At 41.9% G+C, this 24,379-nt stretch overlaps 1 protein-coding gene across 6 annotated transcripts in view; it reads right to left on the reverse strand.

The window, feature by feature from the left end:
• The window catches only part of LOC127008262 (adenosylhomocysteinase-like 1), a 187,760-nt gene that overhangs the window by 26,833 nt on the left and 136,548 nt on the right, over nucleotides 1-24,379 (reverse strand). For 4 of the 6 annotated variants that reach the window (XM_050880040.1, XM_050880036.1, XM_050880035.1 and 1 more), the window contains 2 exons: nucleotides 5,110-5,256; nucleotides 1,812-1,912 (listed from right to left, as the gene is read on the reverse strand). In XM_050880040.1, the coding sequence (XP_050735997.1) occupies nucleotides 1,812-1,912; nucleotides 5,110-5,256 (248 nt within the window). Of the gene's footprint in view, nucleotides 1-1,811; nucleotides 1,913-5,109; nucleotides 5,257-13,704; nucleotides 13,835-24,379 lie in introns of all 6 variants that reach the window. The other 2 variants (XM_050880037.1, XM_050880038.1) reach the window with 1 other exon arrangement.

Here is a 24,379-nt window from a genome sequence, read left to right on the forward strand (position 1 = left end):
TCCTCTCTTTAATGTCTTTCCTCTTCCACAAATCTAAAAATATCTCCTCCTCCTCCTCCGCCGCCGTCTCCGCCTCCTCTTCCTTCCTCTCTATCTCCAGACATATCAATACATCCCTCCTTTCCTCCCTCTTGTCCTCCTTTTCCTCTCTCTCTCTCTCTCTCTCTCTCTCTCTCTCTCTCTCTCTCTCTCTCTCTCTCTCTCTCTCTCTCTCTCTCTCTCTCTCTCTCTCTCTCTCTCTCTCTCTCCTTTCTCTCCATTTCCTCCTCTCTCCTCTTTTCTCTCTCTCTACTCCATTCTCTCTCTCTCTTCCTCTCCTGTTTCCTCCTCTTTCTCTCCCCTCTCTCTAACGCACTCACTCTCTTTCTTTCTCTCCTCCTCTATCACAAAGCCTCCTCCTCCTCCTCCTCCTCCTCTCACCTTTCTCCATTCATAAAAACCTAAATTTTGTCAGTAAACACAATTATACATCCTCCTCTTCCTCTTCCTCTTCCTCTTCCTCCTCCTCCTCCTCCTCCTCCTCCTCCTCCTCCTTCTCCTCCTCCTCCTCTTCCTTAACATAAAGCATTAATTCCTCCTCCTGCTCTTGTTTGCTTGCCTCCTTAATTCCTTCCTTCCTTCCTTCCTTCCTTCCTTCCTTTCTTCCTTCCCTTTCTTCCTCTTTCCCTCCCTTCCTACTGTTTTCATTTTCCTTTCATAATCATTTTTTTTTCTTATTCCTTCCTTCCCTCCTGCCTTCCTTCCTTCCTTCCTTTCTTTCTTTCTTCCTCTTTCCCTCCCTTCCAACTGTTTCATTTTCATTTCATCATCTTTTTCTTCTTTCTTTCTTTCTTTCTTTCTTTCTTCCTTCCTTCCTTTCTTTCTTCCCCTTTCCCTCCCTTCCAATTGTTTCATTTTCATTTCATCATCTTTTTCTTCTTCTTCTTCCTTCCTTCCTTCCTTCCTTCCTTTCTTTCTTTCTTCCTTTCTGTCTTTTTTTCTTCCTTCCTTTCTTCCTTTCTTCCTTCCTTCCTTCCTTCCTTTCTTTCTCCCCCTTTCCCTCCCTTCCAATTGTTTCATTTTCATTTCATCATCTTTTTCTTCTTCTTCTTCCTTCCTTCCTTCCTTCCTTCCTTCCTTCCTTTCTTTCTTTCTGTCTTTTTTTCTTCCTTCCTTCCTTCCTTCCTTCCTTCCTTCCTTCCTGTTTTCTCCATCATCATTAGCATTCTCTTCTTATTATTGCCATTACTCCTCCTCCTCCTCCTCCTCCTCCTCCTCCTCCTCCTCCTCCTCCTCCTCCTCCTCCCCCCCCTCCTCCTCTTCCTCCTCACCCAACTAAAAATTCATTATCCTTTACCCCAAAAGAAGGAAAATGACCTCTTTTCCTTCCCTTCCTCCTCTCTTCCCCATCCTTAAACTCAACTTCCTCTTCCTCCTTCTCCTCCTCTTCTTTCCTTCCTTTATCACCATTCCGTCAGTTATTTCATTCTCTGTCTCTCTTCTTCCCTTTTTCCCTCCATGCTGTTTGTTTCCTCTTTCTCTTTCTCTCCTATTTTTATTTTTATTTTCCCATTTCCTTTCGTTTGTTACTTTTTTTTCATCTTTCTCTTTTTTTTTTTTCTTCCTTGGCCTTCCCCTCTTCCAACCCCCCTCAACCCCTTCCTCCCTTTTCCCCACCTTTCCCCCTTCCTCCCTTTTCCCCTACCTTTCCCCCCTTTTCCCTTTTCCCCTCCCTTTCCCACTTCCAACCCCCCTTCCTCTCTTTTCCCCATCCTTCCCCATACACCTCCTCCCCCTTTCCCCCCATTCCCCATCCGTACCCACGCACTCACCGCGGTCTGGGCGTTGATGTGCGTGCAGCCTACGATCTTGGCGCCCTTCAGAGGCTTGTCGTCGGCCGCTCGTTTCCTCAAGGCCACGATTCCCGGCATCTCTGTGGGGGGAGAGGTAAATCATAGTATCCCAATCCCTTATGCAAGAGTTCACCAGCATCTCAAATCTTTCACCCCTCCGAAAAAAAAATCTCCCACTAGCCTATGCTGTGGGGGGAAGAGGTAAATCATAGTATCCCAATCCCTTATGGAAGAGTTCACCAGCATCTCAAATCTTTCACCCCTCCGAAAAAATCTCCCACTAGCCGATGCTGTGGGGGGAAGAGGTAAATCATAGTATCCCAATCCCATATGCAAGAGTTCACCAGCTTCTCAAATCTTTCACCCCTCCGAAAAAAAAAAATCTCCCCAAAGCCTATCTCCCAGGCCAGCAAACTCCCCTCGCCCTATGCTGTCCCACTCGCTAATTTAAAAACAAACTATCATCTCCACTCTTCCACCGCTATGGTTAGGCGGCTGTAGTGTATGAGGGGATGATAGGTGGACGCAGGTTCGAATCTATGTGAGGGGAAGAGAGCCTGTTGTATGTGGGGAGGGGACGTGGGTGGGTGGTTAAAATGTGTAGAGGAGGAGAGGTGGTCACTGGTTCGTATCTCAGTAAGGGGAGGAGAGGTATATATAGGTGAGGGGAGAAGACGTGGTGTTTAGGTGGTTGGGTAGTTAGGTGGTAAGGGTAGGAAAGGTGTACACTGATTGGATAAGGGTTGGAAAGGTGTACAGTGATTGGATAAGGGTTGGAAAGGTGTACAGTGATTGGATAAGGGTAGGAAAGGTGTACAATGATTCGGTAAGGGTAGGAAAAGTGTACAGTGATTCGGTAAGGGTAGGAAAAGTGTACAGTGATTCGGTAAGGGTAGGAAAAGTGTACAATGATTCGGTAAGGGTAGGAAAGGTGTACAATGATTGGATAAGGGTAGGAAAGGTGTACAGTGATTCGGTAAGGGTAGGAAAGGTGTACAGTGATTCGGTAAGGGTAGGAAAGGTGTACAATGATTCGGTAAGGGTAGGAAAGGTGTACAGTGATTCGGTAAGGGTAGGAAAAGTGTACAATGATTCGGTAAGGGTAGGAAAGGTGTACAGTGATTGGATAAGGGTAGGAAAAGTGTACAATGATTCGGTAAGGGTAGGAAAAGTGTACAGTGATTCGGTAAGGGTTGTAAAGGTGTACAGTGATTCGGTAAGGGTTGGAAAGGTGTACAGTGATTGGATAAGGGTTGTAAAGGTGGTTAGATTGTATGAGGGGAGGAAGAATGGACACTACTTCGACTCTCGGTAAGGGGAAAAAAGGTGGTTATAGGGTAGGTTCCGTTTCCCGTTAAGACATGTCAGAACACGTTGTCAGCCGGTGATTTCATGTTTTCTCTTAACAGACTGAACATTAACCCTTTCAGAGTCTTTTTTTTCTTTGTTTGAGTCCTTTCAAGTCTTAGGAATATATACTCGTGATACATGAATGGAAGAAAGGAGAGAGTGAGTGAGAAGGGGATGTCTATTGTTCTCTCTCTCTCTCTCTCTCTCTCTCTCTCTCTCTCTCTCTCTCTCTCTCTCTCTCTCTCTCTCTCTCTCTCTCTCATCATTAGTGTAAATTTATCCAATAATGTTTTTTTCTTGCTTGTTTACGTTTTTATCACTCCTAATGCTCTCTCTCTCTCTCTCTCTCTCTCTCTCTCTCTCTCTCTCTCTCTCTCTCTCTCTCTCTCTCTCTCTCTCTCTCTCTCTCTCTCTCTCTCTCTCTCTCTCTCTCTCTGTGTGTGTGACGTAAAGGGAACAAGAAGAGGGAGGGAGGGAGGGAATGTTAGGGGGAGAGGAGAGAGAGAAGAGAAAGGGAGAGAGAAGGGGGAGAGAGAGGGGGAGATGAGGGGAGGAGAAGGAGGGGAGGAAGGAGAGGAGAGGAAGGAGGAGGGAGGAGGAGGAGGAGGAGGAGGAGGAGGAGGAGGAGGAGGAGGGAGAGAAAGGAGAGACAATGGAGAAAAATTAAATGGATTAAAAGTGCAGCAGTTGAGGAAGATATCAGGTTGAGAGAGAGAGAGAGAGAGAGAGAGAGAGAGAATGCTTATCCTCCCACCAATCATGAGTTTTAAACAGACAGGCGAGACACGGGTAATTACACACACACACACACACACACACACACACACACACACACACACACACGACCCTTTTTTCTTCTTTCCATGTTAAAATGGGATGCTAATGCTCTCTCTCTCTCTCTCTCTCTCTCTCTCTCTCTCTCTCTCTCTCTCTCTCTCTCTCTCTCTCTCTCTCTCTCTCTCTCTCTCTCTCTCTCTACTCATTTCCATACTTAATCTCACTTTTGCATCCATAACTCCGCTCTCTCTCTCTCTCTCTCTCTCTCTCTCTCTCTCTCTCTCTCTCTCTCTCTCTCTCTCTCTCTCTCTCTGTTCTGTGATTTTCTTCCTCTTCTTCTCTTCGTTTCTCTTCTTTTCCTTCCTCTTCTTTCCTCCACTTTCCTCTTTTTTTTTAATTTGTTGTCTCCCTCCTTCCTCCTTGACAACTTTCCTTTAACACACACACACACACACACACACACACACACACACACACACACACACACACACACTCAAAAACTTCTTTACACGCAAAAGTTCGCAGTATTTTTTTATCCTTTCTCTTCCACTCCTTTTTTTTCAACCTTTTTCCTCCTCCTCCTCCTCTCCCTCTTTCTCCTCCTCACCCTTTCACCTCCTAATCCATTCACTTTCCCTTCGTCACTCATTCTTGCCTTCCAGTATTCTTTCACCCTTTGTCACCCTCTCACATACCCTCCCTTTATTTCTCCCTTTCTCCCTTACCCTTTCACTCCTTTCCCATCCTCTCACACACTCTCCCTTACCTCTCTCCTCCACCTTTCAACCCATTCACCCTTCTCCCTTTTATATTTTCTCCTTCACCTCTCCCCCTCATCTTTCTTCTCCCTTCTACCCTTATCTTCCATTATTCTCCCCCTCTACCTTACTCTCTTTCACCCACCCTTTCATTTCACTCTCCTCCCGTTCTTCTGTAACCCCCTTCTCTTTCTCTCTTCCCTCCCTACTCACCCTGCAACTACCCGTCACCTTCCCTCCCTCCATCCCTCTCCCTCCCTTCTTTCCACCCTTCCACATACCCTGCGTTTTCTCGACCTTCTTCCACTCCCTCTTCCTTCCCCACCCTTCTTTCCTCCCCTGTGACCCTCCTCTTTCCCTCTCCCTTCTCCCTTCACCCTTCTGTTACTCACCCTGTTCCGCAATCTCGATCTCCCTGCGTCCAAAGGCGGCCTGGGAGATGTTCTTGACGCAGAAGTCCGACGAGCCTTTGCTGTTCCGCTGGGACTTCTCGCGCGGGGAGATCTCATCTTCCTCGCTGCTGGAACCCGTGTAGGAGGCTGTGGAGGAGCGGGGGCGGGGATTAGCGAAGGGGATTGAGGATGGGGATGAGGGCTGGGGATTAAAGGTGGGGATTACAAGTGGGGGGATTGTATAATGTTCGGTATGGGGGAAGGAAAGGAAGGGGGAGGAAAAGGGTATGTAAGGAATAGGTAGATAAAATGGAGAGAAGGGAAAGAGGAGGGAGATAGGTAAAGTAAAGGAAGGAGATAGGAAAAGTAAAGGAAGGAAGAGGAGGAATTAAAGAAGGGAAGGGAGGAAGGAAAAGTAAAGGAAGGTAGAGGAGGAAAGAAAGAAGGGAAAGGAGGAAAGGAAATGCAGAGACGGAGAATGATAAACGGAGGAGGGAAGAAAGGGAAGAGCAAGGAAGGAAAGATAAAGAGGAAGAGGGAAACCGGAAGAGAATGAAGGGAAATGAAGATAAAAAAATAGAAAGGGAGACGCAAGACGAGAGAAAACGGGGAAGAGGAACGGAAGGAAGGGAAATAAAGATAGGAGAGAGAGAGAGAGAGAGAGAGAGAGAGAGAGAACAAGAGATGGAGTTCTGTGTCAATAATAGTCTTGAATCCTAATTTGCATAGCCATTTTTTTTTATCTTCTTTGTATGTTTGTCTTGAAATATTATACAGGTGAAGTGCATGTGTGTGTGTGTGTGTGTGTGTGTGTGTGTGTGTGTGTGTGTGTGTGTGTGTGTGAGTGCAATTTCATCCCACAAAACTCATCTCGTTTTTAAGGTTTAGCTAATTGTAACATGCAAGAAAACATACATACGAACACACACACACACACACACACACACACACACACACACACACACACACACACACAGGAGGGAGGGGGGGGACTTCGGAACAAGATAAAACTTTAGAAATTAAAACACACACACACACACACACACACACACACACACACACACACACACACACACACACACACACACACACCACACAGCTGGAAGTAGGACACGCACAAAGAAACACATGACTATATACAAACAAACAAACACACATACATATTTACGTACACAAAACACATTACCTTAACATGCAACACAGAGAGCACAACACAAAGCACCATGCAACACACACACACACACACACACACACACACACACGCATACACACACACACCACTCCCCCCCCACACCCATCCACCCACTCACCGTCACACACATATACTTTCATCATCGGTTTATACGTAATTTTACCTAGTCGAAACTTTTAATGAGTCACATGTAATTAAATAAAAAAATCCAGGTGACCATAAATTACCTGCCAGACTCACCTGAGAAGAACGACACACACACACGCACACACACACACACACCTGTACGCCCACCCACAAACACACATACCTACCTTTCCTGGGCGTTCCCTTAATTAACCTTAAAATCACATTTACTTACAATTGCCTACATGACAGGTGGGTGCGAGGAAGCAAATAAACAGGAAGGCGAGACGAACACAAAGGTAAAAACTAGCCTTAAGTCGAACAGGGCTGCCAAGGTACGATAATGAAGTCGAGCCAAAGACGGAACAGGAGTGTCTTATCGAGGGTCGCAGTCCTCAAATTTTCGTCGCCCAAGCATGCATATTTGACAAGGCTTTCATAGGAGTTTTGGGCATTTCCAGGGGTAGTTTTATGACCCTGGTGGTAGTTTGGCCCTTCCTCTGCACCGTGAACCTACAAAAACACCTATTTGAGCCCGGCTGATCTTCTTTTATGACTTTGGAAGTAGTTAATATGAGTGGCGGAGGCGTTTAACAATAACACTGGCGCCATAATGTTACCAAAAGAAAGGCGTGAAATTCAAAGTAAATGTTTTTTTTTTATGCTCGTTACTTTTTTTGAAATTCTGACCATTTCTTTAACCCTTTCCCTTTCTTCTCTCTCATTCTCTCTCATTCTCCCCCTCTCTCCCACACCCTGACATCCCTCCTCCTCTCTCACTCACCCTTTTTCCCCCTTGTCCCATTCCCCATACATTCAATCTTACCCTTTTAGCATTCTTTCACCTTTTGTCATCCTCTCATCACTCCCCCACCAAAAAAAAAAAATAAATAAATAAATAAATAAAAAACTATCGTATCCCCATACGTTCAATCTTACCCTTTTAGCATTCTTTCACCTTTTGTCATCCTCTCATCACTCCCCCACCAAAAAATAAATAAATAAATAAATAAATAAATAAAAACTATCGTATCACCATCAATTTGAATTTCGCGCGGCTCTCGGTAACAACATGGCGCCTGCGAAAAAAGATGGGCAAACTCTCCTATTCTGTGGCTCTGGAAATATGTCTGAAAGTCGAGTGTTGCAGTTTCAAGGGAGGAACAGTGTGATTTAAAAAGTCTATAAATGGTGTAACATAAAAGAGTGGAATTTCACGTTTTCTTTTAATTTTGGATGAATATGGGGAGCTATTTTTTTTCGTGTTGGGCTATTTCGGGGGGCTACTATTTCATTATTTTAGTGTTGGGCTATTTTGGGGCTATTTTTTGGTGAGGATGTCCGCGGAAAACACATAAAGCCTTGGCAACCCTGATTTAGAGTATACATAACGAGTGACACTTAATCGTAATATCTAGAGTAATAATAATAATAATAATAATAATAATAATAATAATAATAATAATAATAATAATACCAGTGCCTCTAATGCTAACACTGATAATGATAACGATAATAATACTTAGCTTACCGAATAGATGAAGCAACACTAATAATAATAATAATAATAATAATAATAATAATAATAATAATAATAATAATAATAACAATCTTCACTTTCTCATCCCTCGCTTCCCACAACTTTCTTTCTCTTCATATTATTTTTTTTCTCTTTTTCATTTTTTGTCTTTTCATATTGGATTTTCTTTTTTTTTTTCTTCTTTTCCGCGTTGGGTTTTGTTTTGATTCCGCCGCGACGCAAGACCAAGGCGGCGGCTCTTTGTTTTTTTCTTTCTTTTCTTCCTGGCTAATTATTTTTCCTCTTCCTCTTCCTCCTCCTTCTCCTCTTCTTCTTTCTCTTTCTCCTCCTCCTCCTCCTCCTCCTCCTCCTCCTCCTCCTCCTCCTCTTCCTTTCTCTTCCTTCTCCTCCTCCTCCTCCTCTTCTTCTTTCTCTTCCTCCTCCTCCTCCTCCTCTTCTTCTTTCTCTTCCTCCTCCTCCTCCTCTTCTTCTTTCTCTTCCTCCTCCTCCTCCTCCTCCTCCTCTTCCTTTCTCTTCCTTTCTCTTCCTTCTCCTCCTCCTCCTCCTCTTCCTTTCTCTTCCTTCTCCTCCTCCTCCTCTTCCTTTCTCTTCCTTCTCCTCCTCCTCCTCCTCTTCTTCTTTCTCTTCCTCTAACTCCTCCAGCACCTTGACTCCACTTCCTTATATTATTTTTTATGTTATTCTTCTTATTAATATTACTGGTCTTCCTCTCTTTCTTTTTTTCTTTTTTCTTTCTTTCTCTTTCTTCTCTTTGTTTCTCTCTTTCTTTCTTTCTTTCTTTTCTCTTCTTCTCCTCCTCCTCATCATCCGCTTCTTAATCTTACTTTTATTTTTCATATTAATATTACCGATTACACTGAAAGAGAATGAAAGAAAGAACGAAACAAACAAACAAACAAACAAACAAGGAAAGAAAGAAAGAAAGAATGAGACTAACCCCCTCCCCCCTTCCTCTCCCCCCTCCCCTTCCTCCGCCCCCCCCCCCTCCCCATTGATTGATAGAAGTCGAAAATGAGGACACACGCCGACTTTATACAACAACAACAACAACAACAACAACAACAACAACAACAACAACAACAACAACAACGCACCTTTAAGTCTGGAAATGAAGGACAATAAAAAAAAACTGGTGGGGAAAAATAAGAAAAAAAAGGAGGAAAAAAGAGAAAAAAGAGGAAAATAAAATAACAGGAGGAAAAGGGGAAAAAAGGAGGAAAAGGGAATAAAAGGAGGAAAAAAGGAAAAGGAAGGAAAATAGAAAAGTGGGGAAAAACAAAGTGGAGAAAAAAAACTAGAAGAAAAAAAAGGAAACTAGAGAGGAAAAAAGAAAAGAAAAAAAGAACTAGGAGGAGGAAAAAAAAATAGTGAGGAAAAAGAAGGAAAAAAAAAGAGGAAGGAAAAAAGCAAAGTGGAAAAGAACGACAAAAACTGTTAATGACACCACCACCACCACCACCACCACCACCAACAACAACAACAACAACAACAACAACAACAACAGCAAAGCGGACTCCAATTATGCAGATGAGTATTTTTTTATGAGGTACAATTATACACCACCGTCATCACCATTAAACACCACTCATCACCACTAACATCACCACCACCAGCATCCCCATCATCACCATCTCGTCTTAACCACCAGCATCACCACAACTATCTCCTCTTTACCACCAGCATCACCACAACTCTCTCCTCCTACCATCATCATCACCATCACCTTCACTATCATTCATCACTACCAATCGTCATCACCATCATCACTACCACCACTACTCTCCACCTTTCACCATATCAGCACTACATCACCACCACCCTTATCATCACCACAACGTCACCACCACCACCACCACAACCACCCACCACCACCACCACCGACACAACCCTTCAATAACCTCCACCTGAGCAAACAACAAACAAGAAAACAAACAAGACAGGACAAGGCGAGACAAAGCAAAACAAGAAACAACAAGAAAAACAACAGCAAAACCGGCATAATACAGAGGTCAAGGATTTCTGGGGAGGAGGAGGAGGGGTAGTGACGTGTGTTTTAGAAGAAGAGGGGGAAGAAGAAGAGAAAGAAGACGGGCAGCATCCCTTCCTCCTCCTCCTCCTCTCTTGAAGGCATGGAGACAATGTGATGATGGAAAGAGACAGGAAAAGATGGAAAAGGAAAGGAGGGAGGGAGAGAGGAAAGATAGGAGGCAAACAAAGGAAGGAGAGAAAGAAGAAGGGACAAAACGATGAAGGGGAGGAGTCAACACAGAACCCTTCCTCTTTTTCTTCCCTTCTTCTTCTCCTTCTCCCTTTCCTTCCCTTCCCTTCACGACCTTTCCTCACCCTGCAGCTCTCCCTTCATCCCCAAAACTCTTCCCTTCTTTTCCTTCCCTTCCTTCTCCACTTTTTTCCCTCCATGCCTCCCCTGCCACCCTCCCTTCCTCCCCTATTTTCCCCCTTCAGTCATACATTTATACATACATACATACATCTACATTAGCTAATACAACCATTCTTCTTCATTACCATCATCATCATCATCACTCTTATCATCACTACTACCATCATTAAGTCTGAGCCTTGTCCTTCACTGTAAAAAGATGAATGCAAACAGAGCACTCAACGTAATTTCTCGACCCTGTTGTATAAGAATCAAGAATCAACAACAAACATATCTCGGTAATTGAGTAAGAGATGGACTGAGCGGAGGAGGCGGAGGAGGGGCAAGGGAGCGAGGAGGCGGGGTTTAAGCATGACCTCCACCAATCACAGGGAGAGGGAGGGGCTTATTCGCCTAGAGTGAGAGAATAACGAATAGGAGAGATGAAAGCATTAGCAAAAATGTGTCTTGTGTAACCTTGAAATACCCAATAAAAAGAAATAGAAGAAACAGAAGAAGAACAAGATAATGATGACGTAGAAGCAGAAAAAGAAGTTGAAGAAGTAGAAGACAAGGACGAAATAGCAGTAGTAGTAGTAGTAGTAGTAGTAGTAGTAGTAGTAGTAGTAGTAGTAGTAGTAGTAGTAGTAGTAGTAGTAGTAGTAGTTTTGGTGTTGATATGTGTACTTTTAGAGTGGTGATGATAAGCCTGTTCAGAGGTGGTGAGGACAAGTATGTGGTGATATAAGTGGAGTTGACAAGGCGTGTGTGTGTGTGTGTGTGTGTGTGTGTGTGTGTGTGTGTGTGTGTGTGTGTCGCAACGTGCTGTACTCCTCCTCTTTCATGGTGTTATGTAAGACCCTGGGGACGAGCGTGTGGTGGTGGTGGTGGTGATGGGTGGTGGTGATGCATGGTAATGACGGAATGCATCACCACGAGGGTTACAACACCATGGAGTACAATATCATTACCACCACAACCACCACTACTACTACTACTACTACTACTACTACTACTACTATCATAAACAAATAAATACAAATAAAACACTATCACCCCCCCCCCTCTCTCTCTCTCTCTCTCTCTCTCTCTCTCTCTCTCTCTCTCTCTCTCTCTCTCTCTCTCGACCCCCTTACGACAGGTTACACAAGCATAAGAAAACATTATCAGCCTCAAGGGGAGCATCTTCTTACACGCCCTTTGCTTGCTGTCGTGCGATGCTAACTTCTCTGAACATGACGCACGTTGAGCTGTTAGTGGATGCCAGGCGAGACTTGTTTATTAATTTACCTCACGTCCTGTTTTGCTGTATAATTCTCCGGGTGTAGTTTTCCACTCATCTTCTCTCTGTTTGTCTGTCTCTTGCTTGCTCTCTCTCTCTCTCTCTCTCTCTCTCTCTCTCTCTCTCTCTCTCTCTCTCTCTCTCTCTCTCTCGCCTACTAGTATATTATGTCCTTAAAATTATTGGATGTTCTGCAGCGATAACGAAAGAAAAATTAAAAAACACGGACTATAACGAATAACGAAAGAAAAATTAAAACAAAACACGGACTGTAAATTAACGAAAAAACATTACAAAACGAACAAACAAACGGCCGCACACACACACACACACACACACACACACACACACACACACACACACACACACACACACACACACACAGACACACACACACACACATTTCTCTTTCCTCTGCTATTAATGTCCTGCAGTAGTATAAATAATAATAATAATAATAATAATAATAATAATAATAATAATAATAATAATAATAATAATAATAATAAGACCCGATGACAGACTTAACTAACTAACATAACGAAGCGAATATTAATGTAAGCAAGAAAAGAAAAGAAACAAAGTAAACAAAGAAAAAAACAAAAAACAAAATAAAAACAAAAAGTAATTTCAAGTTTCTAAAAAAATAAAAATAATGATATAAAACGAAAATCCTTAAGCATGTTATTATAAGCCATTACTTTACTATTTGAGAGAGAGAGAGAGAGAATAATTAGTGGAACAGATGATAGATATTGACAGACAGAGAAAAAAAGGTAATAAGAGAGAGAGAGAGAGAGAGAGAGAGAGAGAGAGAGAGAGAGAGAGAGAGGTAATTAGAGATAACAGAGATAACCAATTAGGACAAGGGGAGATAGGGACTTCAGGGAGAGGGAATATGAGATACTGAAAGAGAGAGGGAGAGGGAGAGGGAGGGGGAGAGAAGGGAGGGAGGGAAGGGAAGATAGGGGAGAGGAAAGGATGATATGGGAGAAGGCTGCCCACATGATTAGGTTTTGAGAGAGAGAGAGAGAGAGAGAGAGAATACATTGACAAAAGGCGAAAAAAAAAGAAATAAAGAAAAAAATGAGAAAATAGAAAACCAAATAAAATATAAGAAGGAAAAGAAGAAGGAATGAAAGAAGTGATGGAAGGATAGAAGGAAAAATTAGAGAAAAAAAAGCAAAGAAAAAAGACGAGAAAAATAAAATGGAGAAGGTATAGGGAAAGAAAATGAGGAAGAAGAAAAGAAAGAAGAAGGAAGAAAGAAGAAGGAAGAAGGAAAAATAAAGTCGATAAGGATAGGAAGGAAAGATGAATAGAGAGGACCGCGAGAAGGGGAAGTAGAATAGAATGGAACAAAGGGAGAGGAAAGGAGGGAAGAAGAGGAAGGAGAGGAGGGAAGAAGAGGAAGGAGAAAGGGATAGGATAAAATGGAAAGTGAATTGAGAAGAAAAGTTAAAGTGAGACAAAGTAGCGAGCGCGAAGAGGGAGGGAATGGAAGGAAGGAGAGAAGGAAGGATGGAGGTTAGGAGAGAAGGAGAAAGGAGGGAAGGAAGAAGGAAGTAAGGAAAAATTGAGGAAAGTTAGTGAGAAGGTGAAGGGAAGGGAACGTTATATACCTTCTGAAAGAGTAAAAAGGAAAAAACGACGAAGGAGGAGGAAAAGAAAATTGAATAAAGGAGGAGGTTAGAAATTAAAGGGAAATAAAAGGAAACAAGAGAGACGTAACAATAGGTAAGATACAGTAGAAAACAAAACAAAAAGAATATGAACGAGAAAGTGAAAAAGAAAAAAAGGAGGAAGTAAAGAAGGGAAATAGCAAAAAAGTTGAAAAATAAGAAGAAAAACGAAAGACTAGAGGAAAGAAAAACGTAGAAAGAAGTAGAAAAATAACTAACAAAAACGAGAAAATAAGAAAAAAAGGAGGAAAGGAAAACGTAGAAGAAAAAAAGTATAAAAAGAAAAAAAAAACAAGAAATAAAAAAACGAATTACCAACAGATAGATATAGATAGACAGACAGACAGACAGAGAGACAGACACACAAACACACACACAAACAGGGCACCATACATGTAGAGGAGCAGATGGAGACTGTGGAGGAGCGGCGGGAATCGAACCGGGGCCCCGCGGGAAGGGAGAACCGGCGCTTGGTCCTGTCCTTGAACCCAGACGCTGTTGCCTCCACCACCCTGTCTCCCAGCTGGCGGGGGGGAGGGGGAGGGAGGGGTGGTGGTGATGAAAGGTGGTGATGGGTGGTTGCTATGGTGGTGAGTGGTGAGTGGTGGTTGTGGTGGTGATGGTGGTGGTGGTGGTGTTATATGGTGAGTTTGTGGTAGTGGTGGTGATGGTGGTGGTGGTGTTATGTGGTGAGTTTGTGGTAGTGGTGATGGTGGTGGTGATGAATGGTTGCTTTGGTGGTGTTATGTGGTGAGTGGTAGTGGTGAGTTTGTGGTGATGATGGTGGTGATGGGTGGTTGCTTTGGTGGTGTTATGTGGTGAGTGGTAGTGGTGATGATGATGGTGGTGATGATGATGGTGTGGTGAGTTGGTGCTTGAAAAATTGAGTAACGATGTTTTTATTTATTTATTTTCTTCGTATTATTGAATTTTATCGTTTTCCTGTTTTTCTTAATGTTTTTTTTCTTCTATTTTTCTTGCTTTTCCTTCTTCGTATTTTTTTCTTTTGGTTTAGTTTTTCTTTTCTTTCTTTTTCTCCTTCTTCCCTTTCTTTATTTCCTCCCCATTATCATTATCATCACTCTCCCTCTCCTTCCTTTCCCCACCATTCCACTTCCTGTTATCCTTCTCATCCCCTTCCCCAACCACACTTTGCCCCTTTCCCCTCTCGCTTTCCTCCCCTTTCCATCTCCCCTTTATTCCCCATCACCCCATCTCCTCTCCTTCCCATCCTTCCCCATTCATTTCCCCTCCCCTTCCCCTCTCCCTTATATTTCCCATCACCTCATCTACTTCCCTTCCCATCCTCCCCCATTCATTTCCCCTCCCCTTCCCCTCTCCCTTATATTTCCCATCACCTCATCTACTTCCCTTCCCATCCTTCCCCATTCCCTTCCCCTCCCATATATCTCATTCCTTCCCCTTCCCCCCTCTCCCCTTTATTCCCCATCACCCCCATGTCCTCCCCTCCCCACCATTCCCTTTCCCTTTCATCCCCAACGGTTGTAATTTTCCCTTGTTCGATCCGTTTTCCCCCTCTTCCCCAAGCCCCAATTTCTTCCCTCCATCCCCAACCACTTCCCCATCCTCCCATCATCCCACCACCACCATTTCTCTTCCATCACTTCCCCTCCACTCACTCCCCTTACAGAAGACATATTTCCTCCTCCTCCTCCTCCTCTTCTTCCTCCTCCTCTCCAACAATGCCTCTCTTTCTACCTCAGCAAATTGGCCTTTCTTCCTCCTCCTCCTCCTCCTCCTCCTCCTCCTCCTCCTCCTGAACAAGAACTTTCCTTAATTTTTTTCCTCCTAACTTTCCTCCTTCCTCCCTTATTTCCTCCACCAACGTCCATCCACCCACTTATATGACCTCCCCGCCTCTCTCTCTCTCTCTCTCTCTCTCTCTCTCTCTCTCTCTCTCTCTCTCTCTCTCTCTCTCTCTCAATTCACGGAACACGTTCAAAACAGGGTCATAAAACACACACACACACACACACACACACACACACACACACACACACACACACACACACATACCGTCAACAACAAAAATAGGATTAATAATGTTTTTTTTTTTCTCTCTCTCTCTAATCCTGCAATTTTCTTTTCTCTTTTATTTTTATTTTTTTATTTGCTTTCTATGATACACAAAGAGCAAGGCCAATTTTGTTTGTTTTTTTGTTTTCTTGATTTTTTTCTCTAATGCTGTTGAGTTGTTGTTTTTTTTCTTTTTTCATTTTTTCTTTTGTTACTCTCTTGATAATGAAGTAAAACAGTATGATGTATTTGTCTTTTTTCTTCTTTTTTCCATTCTTTCTTTCGTTAATTGCTCTCATGAAAATAAAGTAAAAAAGGATGATGTATTTATTTTCCTTGTTACATGATCGCGAGTCTTTTCCTTCTCTTTTTCTCTCTTTTTAATTTACTGTTTTGCTTTGGGAAATAGCAATCGCACGTACATGACTTTTTTTTTTCCATTTCCTCTCTAACGACACACACTCTTTATTTCTTCCTCATTTCAATATTTTTTTTCACTGCTGTTAATTCGTTTTCAAATTGATTTAAGTGCAAGGAATATAACCACTTCCTCCTCTTTCCTCTTTTTTTCCACTATTTTCCTTTTGCCTTGATTCATTTTCCTACGTTTTCTTTCCTCTTTCTTTTCCTTTCTTTCTTTTTCTCCTACTTTGATTTCCTTGTACCACTTCGTTTTCTTTTTTTTACTACTTTCTTTTCCTACTTTTCCATTTCCTAGTTTATTTTCCTCTTCATTTTCTTTTCTCTTTTTCCTACTTTCATTTCCTTTGTCCTACTCTCTCTCTCTCTCTCTCTCTCTCTCTCTCTCTCTCTCTCTCTCTCTCTCTCTCTCTCTTACTTTTCCATTTTCCTACTATCTTTTCCTCTTTCCTTGGTACCGTTTTTTCCTTTCTTTTCTACTTTCTTTACCGATTCCCAAACCCTTTTCCTTTTTTCCTAGTTTTTCCCTTTTTTACTTTTTTTCCCTCCTCCTTTCCTACTTTTTTCCCCTTTTCTAACTTTCTTTTCCTTTTTCCATTTTCCTACCATCTTTTCCTTTCTTTTCCGATTCTCACATACTTTTCCTTTTCCCTGTTATTTTCCCCTTTTTTACTATTTTTTCCCTCCTCCTTTCCTACATTTTTTTCTTTTTTTTTTCTCTTCCTTTTTTTCCCAAGTGTTCGTCTCCTGCTCGACAAACACACCAGCCAATCTTCGTTTCTTATCCGGTAGAATTTTGACACTCGCATTTTCTTTTCACGCGGGTTGAGAAGCCAATTAAGAGAGAGAGAGAGAGAGAGAGAGAGAGAGAGAGAGAGAGAGAGAGAGAGAGAGAGAGAGAGACTATTATTACAGGTAAATTAATGAATGTACAAATAAATAAAACCAATCAACTATCGGACAGGTTAATTAACTAAGGTGTGTAATTCCCCCCCCCCCCCCCCCCGCCTCTCACGTCAACCCGCGCGCGTGGCCTCGTTGCTCATCTCCGTCACACTGAAGAGTCGTGGCCTACCCTTTAAATTCGTGCAAAACTATGGGACCCGTGACACCTTCCCTTTAAATGGTAGAACACAACGCACGCCCCTACTCTTCCTCTTCCTCTTTCTTCTTATATTCGTTCCTATTCATCTTTCTTTAACCTTTTCATTTCTTTTATTTTTTTCCCTTTTTATTCCCTTTCTTCTTTCCATTGTTATCGTTCTATCTCTCTATTATCCCTCCTATTCCTTTTTCTTCTTAAATTCGTTCCTAATCCTCCTTCTCATTTTTTTTTCATTTATTCATCTTCTTTTTCCCTCCTTTCCTTTTCTCCTTTTATTTGTTATCGTTCTATCCTCTCTATTATCCTTCCTATTCCTTTTTCTTTTTATATTCGTTCCTATTCTTCTTTTTTACCTTCACATTTTTTTTCTCTTTTTATTCATCGTTTCTTTATTCCTTCCTATCTCTTTCTTCTTTTTCTCTTTCTTTGCATTTTCGTCCATTTTTCCTCATTTTTTAACTTTCTTTTTCCTCTTTCCCTTCTGCATCTTTATCACGTTACGCCTCCTCCCGTTTTCCTTCCTTTCCTAACTTTCTATTCCCCTTTTCGGCATTTCCTTCCCTTCCCTTTCTCTCTATTTCTCTTTTCTTTCTTTTTCTCTTCTTTTCCTACTCCCCTTTTCCTTCCTTTCCCTCTACTTTCTCTCAGTTTCTCTCTTCTTTCTCCACTTTCTCTACTCCCTTCTTCCTTCCCTTTCGTTTCTCTCTCTACTCCCCTCTTCCTTCCCATTCTCCCCCCTTTAACCCTCTCTCCTCCCCTCATTCTCTCCCCTCGCTTCCTTCCTCTACCCCATTCCCCTCAAATACCTTCACTCTCCATTCATTCACCCACTTTCGTCTCCCCTCTCTCCCCTCCCCTCTCCTTACCCATTCCCTCCCCTCCCCTCCTCTCTCCCCATCTCTCTGCGTCTGGCATCTCCGCGCGCGCACACACACACACACACACACACACACACACACACACACACACACACACACACACACACACACACAACCCCTCCCAAAAAAGGTTTCATTTCTATACAACTTGTCCAGAGCAATCTCTCTCTCTCTCTCTCTCTCTCTCTCTCTCTGGGTCGTGTAGTGTCGCTGCCGGCCAAGGTTCGATACCCGGAGAAAGTGTCGTACCTCGCCCCATTCCCTGCCGTGTTCTAATTGTCTGCCACACCTGTTCGTCCCTTAATTGAATAGCGTGCAGGTGTTGGCGTTACTTAATTGGTTTATCTCTTAACACCTGAGTGATTGACCGACTGACTGACTACCTGGGTGATCTTTTTTGCGCTGTACCTGTTCCGTTTGAGTCTGTTTCTTGTTTTTTTTCTGCTTTCCTCTTTTATTTTCTTGCATTTTATTCCTCATATATTTTACTCTGTTTTTTTATGTTTTCTTGTTTTCCTCTTTTTTTTTCTTTTTTTTCTGTTTTCCTCTTTTTTTTCTTGCATTTTCTCCCTCTCTGTTTTCCTCTTTTATTTTCTTTCTCATTTTCCTTTCCACCTATATTTTTTTCATCTTTTTCACTTTCACTGTTTTTTTTCTTTTCCACAATTCTCCTATTCTCTCTCTCTCTCTCTCTCTCTCTCTCTCTCTCTCTCTCTCTCTCTCTCTCTCTCTCTCTCTCTCTCTCTCTCCCCTCTTCCACGCCTCATTTCCTATTCCCTTTCCTCCCCCCTCTCCCCCCCCTCACATACTTACGCTCCCAATCCACTCCATTATCCTATTCTCCCTATTTATCTGTTTTCTACTATTTCTACGATTTTCTACTATTCTACTATTTCTACTATGCTACTATTTCTACTATTCTACTATTTCTATTTCTACTATATATATTCTACTATTTCTACTATATATATTCTACTATTTCTACTATTCTACTATTTTCTACTATTTTCCCTATTCTCCCTATTTCTCTGTTTTCTACCTACGCTTCATTACTTTTATTTTTCTTCATTTTTTTCTTTTTCCCTTTTCCTTTTTTAATAATTTTTCCTTTCCTTCTTTAATGTTTTTTTTATCTTTCTCTTTTCATTACTTTTATTTTTCTTCCTCATTTTTTTTTCTTTTTCCCTTTCACTTTTTTCCTCATTTTTTCCTTTCCTCCCTTCATGTCTTTTTTTTCTTTGTCTCTTTCTCTTTTCATTTCCTTTACTTTTCTTCCTCATTTTTCCTTTTCTTGGTTAATATGAATCTTTACTTTCGTTTTCATTTTCTGTATTTATTTTTATCATCATTATTTTCCTTATTTTCATTATTATCATTATTTTCATTATTTTCATTATTATTATTATTATTCCCTTCACCTGTATTTACCTGTGACCTCTAATTACCCTTTCCTCGTTTCCTTCATTTCCGTTCTCTGATTCTCTCCTTCCCTCTCTCTCTCTTCCCTTCCTTCCTCTCTCATTTAATTATTTCCCTTCTCCTATTTCCTCCATTCATTCTATTTGCTTTGTCACATTCGCACAATCAGAGGAAAGGGGAAGGAAGGAAACACTCTCTCCCCTTCCCTGTTCCCTTCCCTTCCCTTCATTCTTCCCCTTCCTTTCTCCTTCTGTTTCCTTTAAATTTTTCTCTCTGTTACCCTTCCCATTCCCTTTCCCTTCCTTTCTCCTGTTTCCTTTAAGTTTCCCTCTCTACTCCCCTTCCCCTTCCCTTCCCCTCCCCTTCCCCTTCCTTTCTCTATTTTCCATTCGTTTCTTTTACTTTCTCTCTCTACTCCCCTTCCCCTTCCTCTCACGTCCCCTTCCTTTCTCTATATATATATCTTTTTTTGTGTGTTTCTAATTACTCTCTCCCTCTACTTCCCTTTCTCCTTCCCCTCTCTTTGTTTAACTATTCCCCTCTTCCTTATCTTGCCCGAGGTAGTGAGGGGAGATGAGGGGAGAAGGAATAGAGGGGTATAGAGTGAAGGGAAGATTAAGGGAGGTCGAACGTAATTAAAGGGAGGTAAAGGGGAGTGGATGAAGGGGTGGAAAAGGTGGAGGGTGAGGAAAAGGGAAGGGAGGGAAGGGGGAGTAATGTGAAGGAGGTGAAGAAAGGGGAGTGAAGGAAGGGGAAAGGAGGGATGAGTGGGATGGGGAGGCGCGAGAAGGGTATAGGGGAGAAAGGAAAGGGGGTGGAGGGAGGGAAGGGGCAAGATAAGGGAGGGTGAAGGGGGTAGGGAGATGGCAAAGACGAAGGGGATGAAGAAAGGGGGGATAAGGGAAGGGGAAAGGAGGGGTGAAGGAAGAGGTGAGGGAGGGAGAGTTTAGGGAAGTTAAAGGAAGGGGTAAGGGGATGAGGGGGGTAAAGGAGTGATGAGGGAGGGTGAAGGGAGAGTAAGGGAGTGAAGGGGGAGGGGGTGAGGGGTGACGGTTCAATTACTGTCAATCTTGTAAGGGTGAAAAAGATCCTTGGAATTGTTGACTGAGGAAGATTACGACAGGAGGAGGAGGAGGAGGAGGAGGAGGAGGAGGAGGAGGAGGAGGAAAGAATAAAAAAAAAAATGATGAAGAAAAAAATAAGAAATAAAAGAAGAAGAAGAAGAAAGGAGGAGGAGGAGGAGGAGGAGAAGTAGTAGTAGTAGGAGGAGGAGGAGGAGGAGGAGGAGGAGGAGGAAAATAAAAAAAAATGATGAAGAAAAAAAGAAGAAATAAAAGAAGAAGAAGAAGAAAGGAGGAGGAGGAGAAGGAGAAGGAGGAGGAGGAGGAGGAGGAGGAGGAGGAGGAGGAGGAGGAGGAGGAGGAGGAAAGAATAAAAAAAAATTGATGAAGAAAAAAATAAGAAATAAAAGAAGAAGAAGAAAGGAGGAGGAGGAGGAGGAGGAGGAGGAGGAGGAGGAGGAGGAGGAGGAGGAGGAGAAGGAGAAGGAGGAGGAGGAGAAGGAGGAGGAGGAGGAGGAGGAAAGAATACAAAAAAATTGATGAAGAAAAAAATAAGAAATAAAAGAAGAAGAAGAAGAAGAAAGGAGGAGGAGGAGGAGGGGAGAAGGAGGAGGAGGAGGAGGAGGAGGAGGATAGAAGAATAAAAAAAAAAGTTGAAGAAAAATAAGAAATAAAAAAAAGAATAAAAGAAAAGAAACTACAACAGCACTTAAAACAACAAAGGAAAAGATGAATAGAGGAAGAAGAACAAGAAAAAAGAACAAGAAGAAAGACAAAGACAAAACAAAAGAAAGAAAACAAACAAACAAACAAACAAACAAAGAGATTCAATCCTTCTCCGACGCATATTATTCCGGTTCTGCTTAACTTTTTTTTTCCAACTTGCATTTTTTTTTTTTTTTCATCTCTTCTCACCTTGTGTTTTTTTCTTGCAAGTCTCGTGTGTCGGCGAGCAAAGCGAGATTCTGTGGCGCCTCCAACCGGCTTCCTGAGTGTAGTGATAATTATAACAAATACAAAGGCAATAACAACCACAGAAAATATACACTTTCTTCTAAGCCTCTCACCCTTCACCCTATCCATCCTTCCACCCCTTCCACTCTTTTAATCCCCTCACCTAACAAAAACAGAGGGAATAATAGCCACAGAAAATATGAACTTTCTTCTAAGTCTCTCACCCTTTCCACCCCTTCCATCCTTCCACCCCTTCCACCCTTCACCCCTTCCACTCTTTTAATCCCCTCACCTAACAAAAACAGAGGGAATAATAGCCACAGAAAATATATACTTTCTTCTAAGCCTCTCACCCTTCATCCCTTCCATCCTTCCACCCCTTCCACTCTTCACCCCTTCCACTCTTTTAATCCCCTCACCTAACAAAAACAGAGGGAATAATAGCCACAGAAAATATTAACTTTCTTCTAAGTCTCTCACCCTTCACCTCTTCCACCTCTTCCACTCTTCTAAGCCCCTCTCCCTCCACCCCTTCCACCCTTCTAACCCTTCACCTAACAAAAATAAAGGGAATAACAACCACAGTATATATTATCTTTCTTCTAAGCCTGTCACCCTTCACCCCTTCCACCCTTCACCCTTCACCCCTTCCACCCTTCACCCCTTCCACCCTTCTAACCCCCTCACCCTTCACCCCACTTCACCCAAATCTTACACACACAAAAATAAATAAATAATATAATAAAACTGCTTCAATGTCCAACGTATAACAAGACAAAACTCACACACAAAAAAAAATAAAGATAAATAAATAAAACCCGGGTTCAAGTCTCGCCGCCGCTACAGGATGACAATTTTCAGCCATCGTCGAGTGGCTTATAACTACCCACATGCTGTCCTGAAGACCCCCTATCAACCCGGACTCCAGCGAAACTCTACAGTGACAAAAACACATCATTTGACAAGGCTTTCGTAGGAGTTGTGAGCATTTCCAAGAGTATTTCTATGACCCTGGTGGGAGTCTGACCCTTCTTCTGTACAAAAACACATTATTTGACAAGGCTTTCGTAGGAGTTGTGAGCATTTCCAAGAGTATTTCTATGACCCTGGTGGGAGTCTGACCCTTCTTCTGTACAAAAACACATTATTTGACAAGGCTTTCGTAGGAGTTGTGAGCATTTCCAAGAGTATTTCTATGACCCTGGTGGGAGTCTGACCCTTCTTCTGTACAAAAACACATTATTTGACAAGGCTTTCGTAGGAGTTGTGGGCATTTCCAGGAGTATTTTTATGACCCTGGTGGGAGTCTGACCCTTCTTCTGTACAAAAACACATTATTTGACAAGGCTTTCGTAGGAGTTGTGAGCATTTCCAAGAGTATTTTTATGACCCTGGTGGGAGTCTGACCCTTCTTCTGTACAAAAACACATTATTTGACAAGGCTTTCGTAGGAGTTGTGAGCATTTCCAAGAGTATTTTTATGACCCTGGTGGGAGTCTGACCCTTCTTCTGTACAAAAACACATTATTTGACAAGGCTTTCGTAGGAGTTGTGAGCATTTCCAAGAGTATTTTTATGACCCTGGTGGGAGTCTGACCCTTCTTCTGTACAAAAACACATTATTTGACAAGGCTTTCGTAGGAGTTGTGAGCATTTCCAAGAGTATTTCTATGACCCTGGTGGGAGTGTGACCCTTCTTCTGTACCGTGAACCTAAAGAAACATTATTTGACAAGGTTTTCGTAGGAGTTGTGAGCATTTCCAAGAGTATTTTATGACCCTGGTGGAGTCTGACCCGAAATTCTTCTGTACAAAATCATCACATTATTTGACAAGGCTCAATAATTGTCGTGTGTTGTGAGCATTTCAAGAGTATTTCAATGACCCTGGTGGGAGTCTGACCTTCTTCTGTACAAAACACATTATTTGCCGGTCTCTTGTGTTGCTCAGTATTGCTGTGTTTATTTGATTTGTGACCCTGCGAGTTGTTTTAGTTTGTTTGTTTATTTATTTGTCTCTGTGTTTTAATAAGTCCTTTTGTGTTGAATTTTCTGATTTTACTACTACTACTACTACTACTACTACTACTACTACTACTACGAATAATAAGAATAAGAATAAGAAAGAGGAAGAAGGAGAAAAACGAGAAGAATAAAAAGAAAAAGAAGAGAAAGAAAGAGAAAAAGAAGAATAAAAAGAGATGAAAAGAACAGCAACAACAACAACAACAACAATGATAATAACAGTATATCACCTCCTCCTCCTTTTATTATTATTATCATTATTATTATTATTATTATTATTATTATTACTATTATTATTATTATTATCATTATTATTATTTTCATCAGGCTAAGTTCATTATACATGTTTGCTCCGCGGCCACAGGTGAAAGGTGACCCTAATTAAGGTGAATGAAAGCCGGGAAATTAATAAAGGAAGTAAAAATGAACAATAAAACTAATAATAATAATAATAATAATAATAATAATAATAATAATAATAATAAATAATGCACGAGATTTTTTTCTCATAGATAGATAGAACGATAGATAAATAGAAGTTCATTGATAGATATATAAAAAAAGATAGGTAGAAAGATAGACAGATAAATAAATAGAAAAAGATGGATAGATTTACAGATAGACACAGATAGATAAAGATAGATAGGGAGGGAGATACAGATAGATAGACAGATAGATAATAGAAGGAGGTCAGACATGTAACAATAGATTGGCAAACTTTTCGAGAGGGTATAATGAAAGAGGAGGAGGAAGAAGAGGAGGAGGAAGAGGAAGAGGAGAAAGAGGAGAAGAGGAGGAGGGGGAGGAAGGAAAGGGACGTGGGGTGAAGTTACAATTCTTTCCTTCTCTCCTTTCATTTTTTTTTCCCAACTCCGACAAATTTTTCCAACTTATTTTTTTCCTTTTCAACTTTACCTGCAATCTCGCTTCACACCTGAGCTCAAATTGGCCGGCGATCTGATTAAACAGGAGAAGAAGAATACCCAGGTGAGAGAGAGAGAGAGAGACCTCTTTTTTAGACCAGGCATCATAAAACACACACACACACACACACACACACACACACACACACACACAGGCTTGATTAGGTGAAATTTAATGATGGAGGGAAACAAAGGAGAGGAAAGAGGAGGAAGAGGGAAAGAGAAGGAGGGGGAAGGAGGGAGGAGAA

The sequence above is a fragment of the Eriocheir sinensis genome, chromosome 37 (assembly GCF_024679095.1).
Source record: "Eriocheir sinensis breed Jianghai 21 chromosome 37, ASM2467909v1, whole genome shotgun sequence".
In the NCBI taxonomy this organism is placed as follows: domain Eukaryota; kingdom Metazoa; phylum Arthropoda; class Malacostraca; order Decapoda; family Varunidae; genus Eriocheir; species Eriocheir sinensis.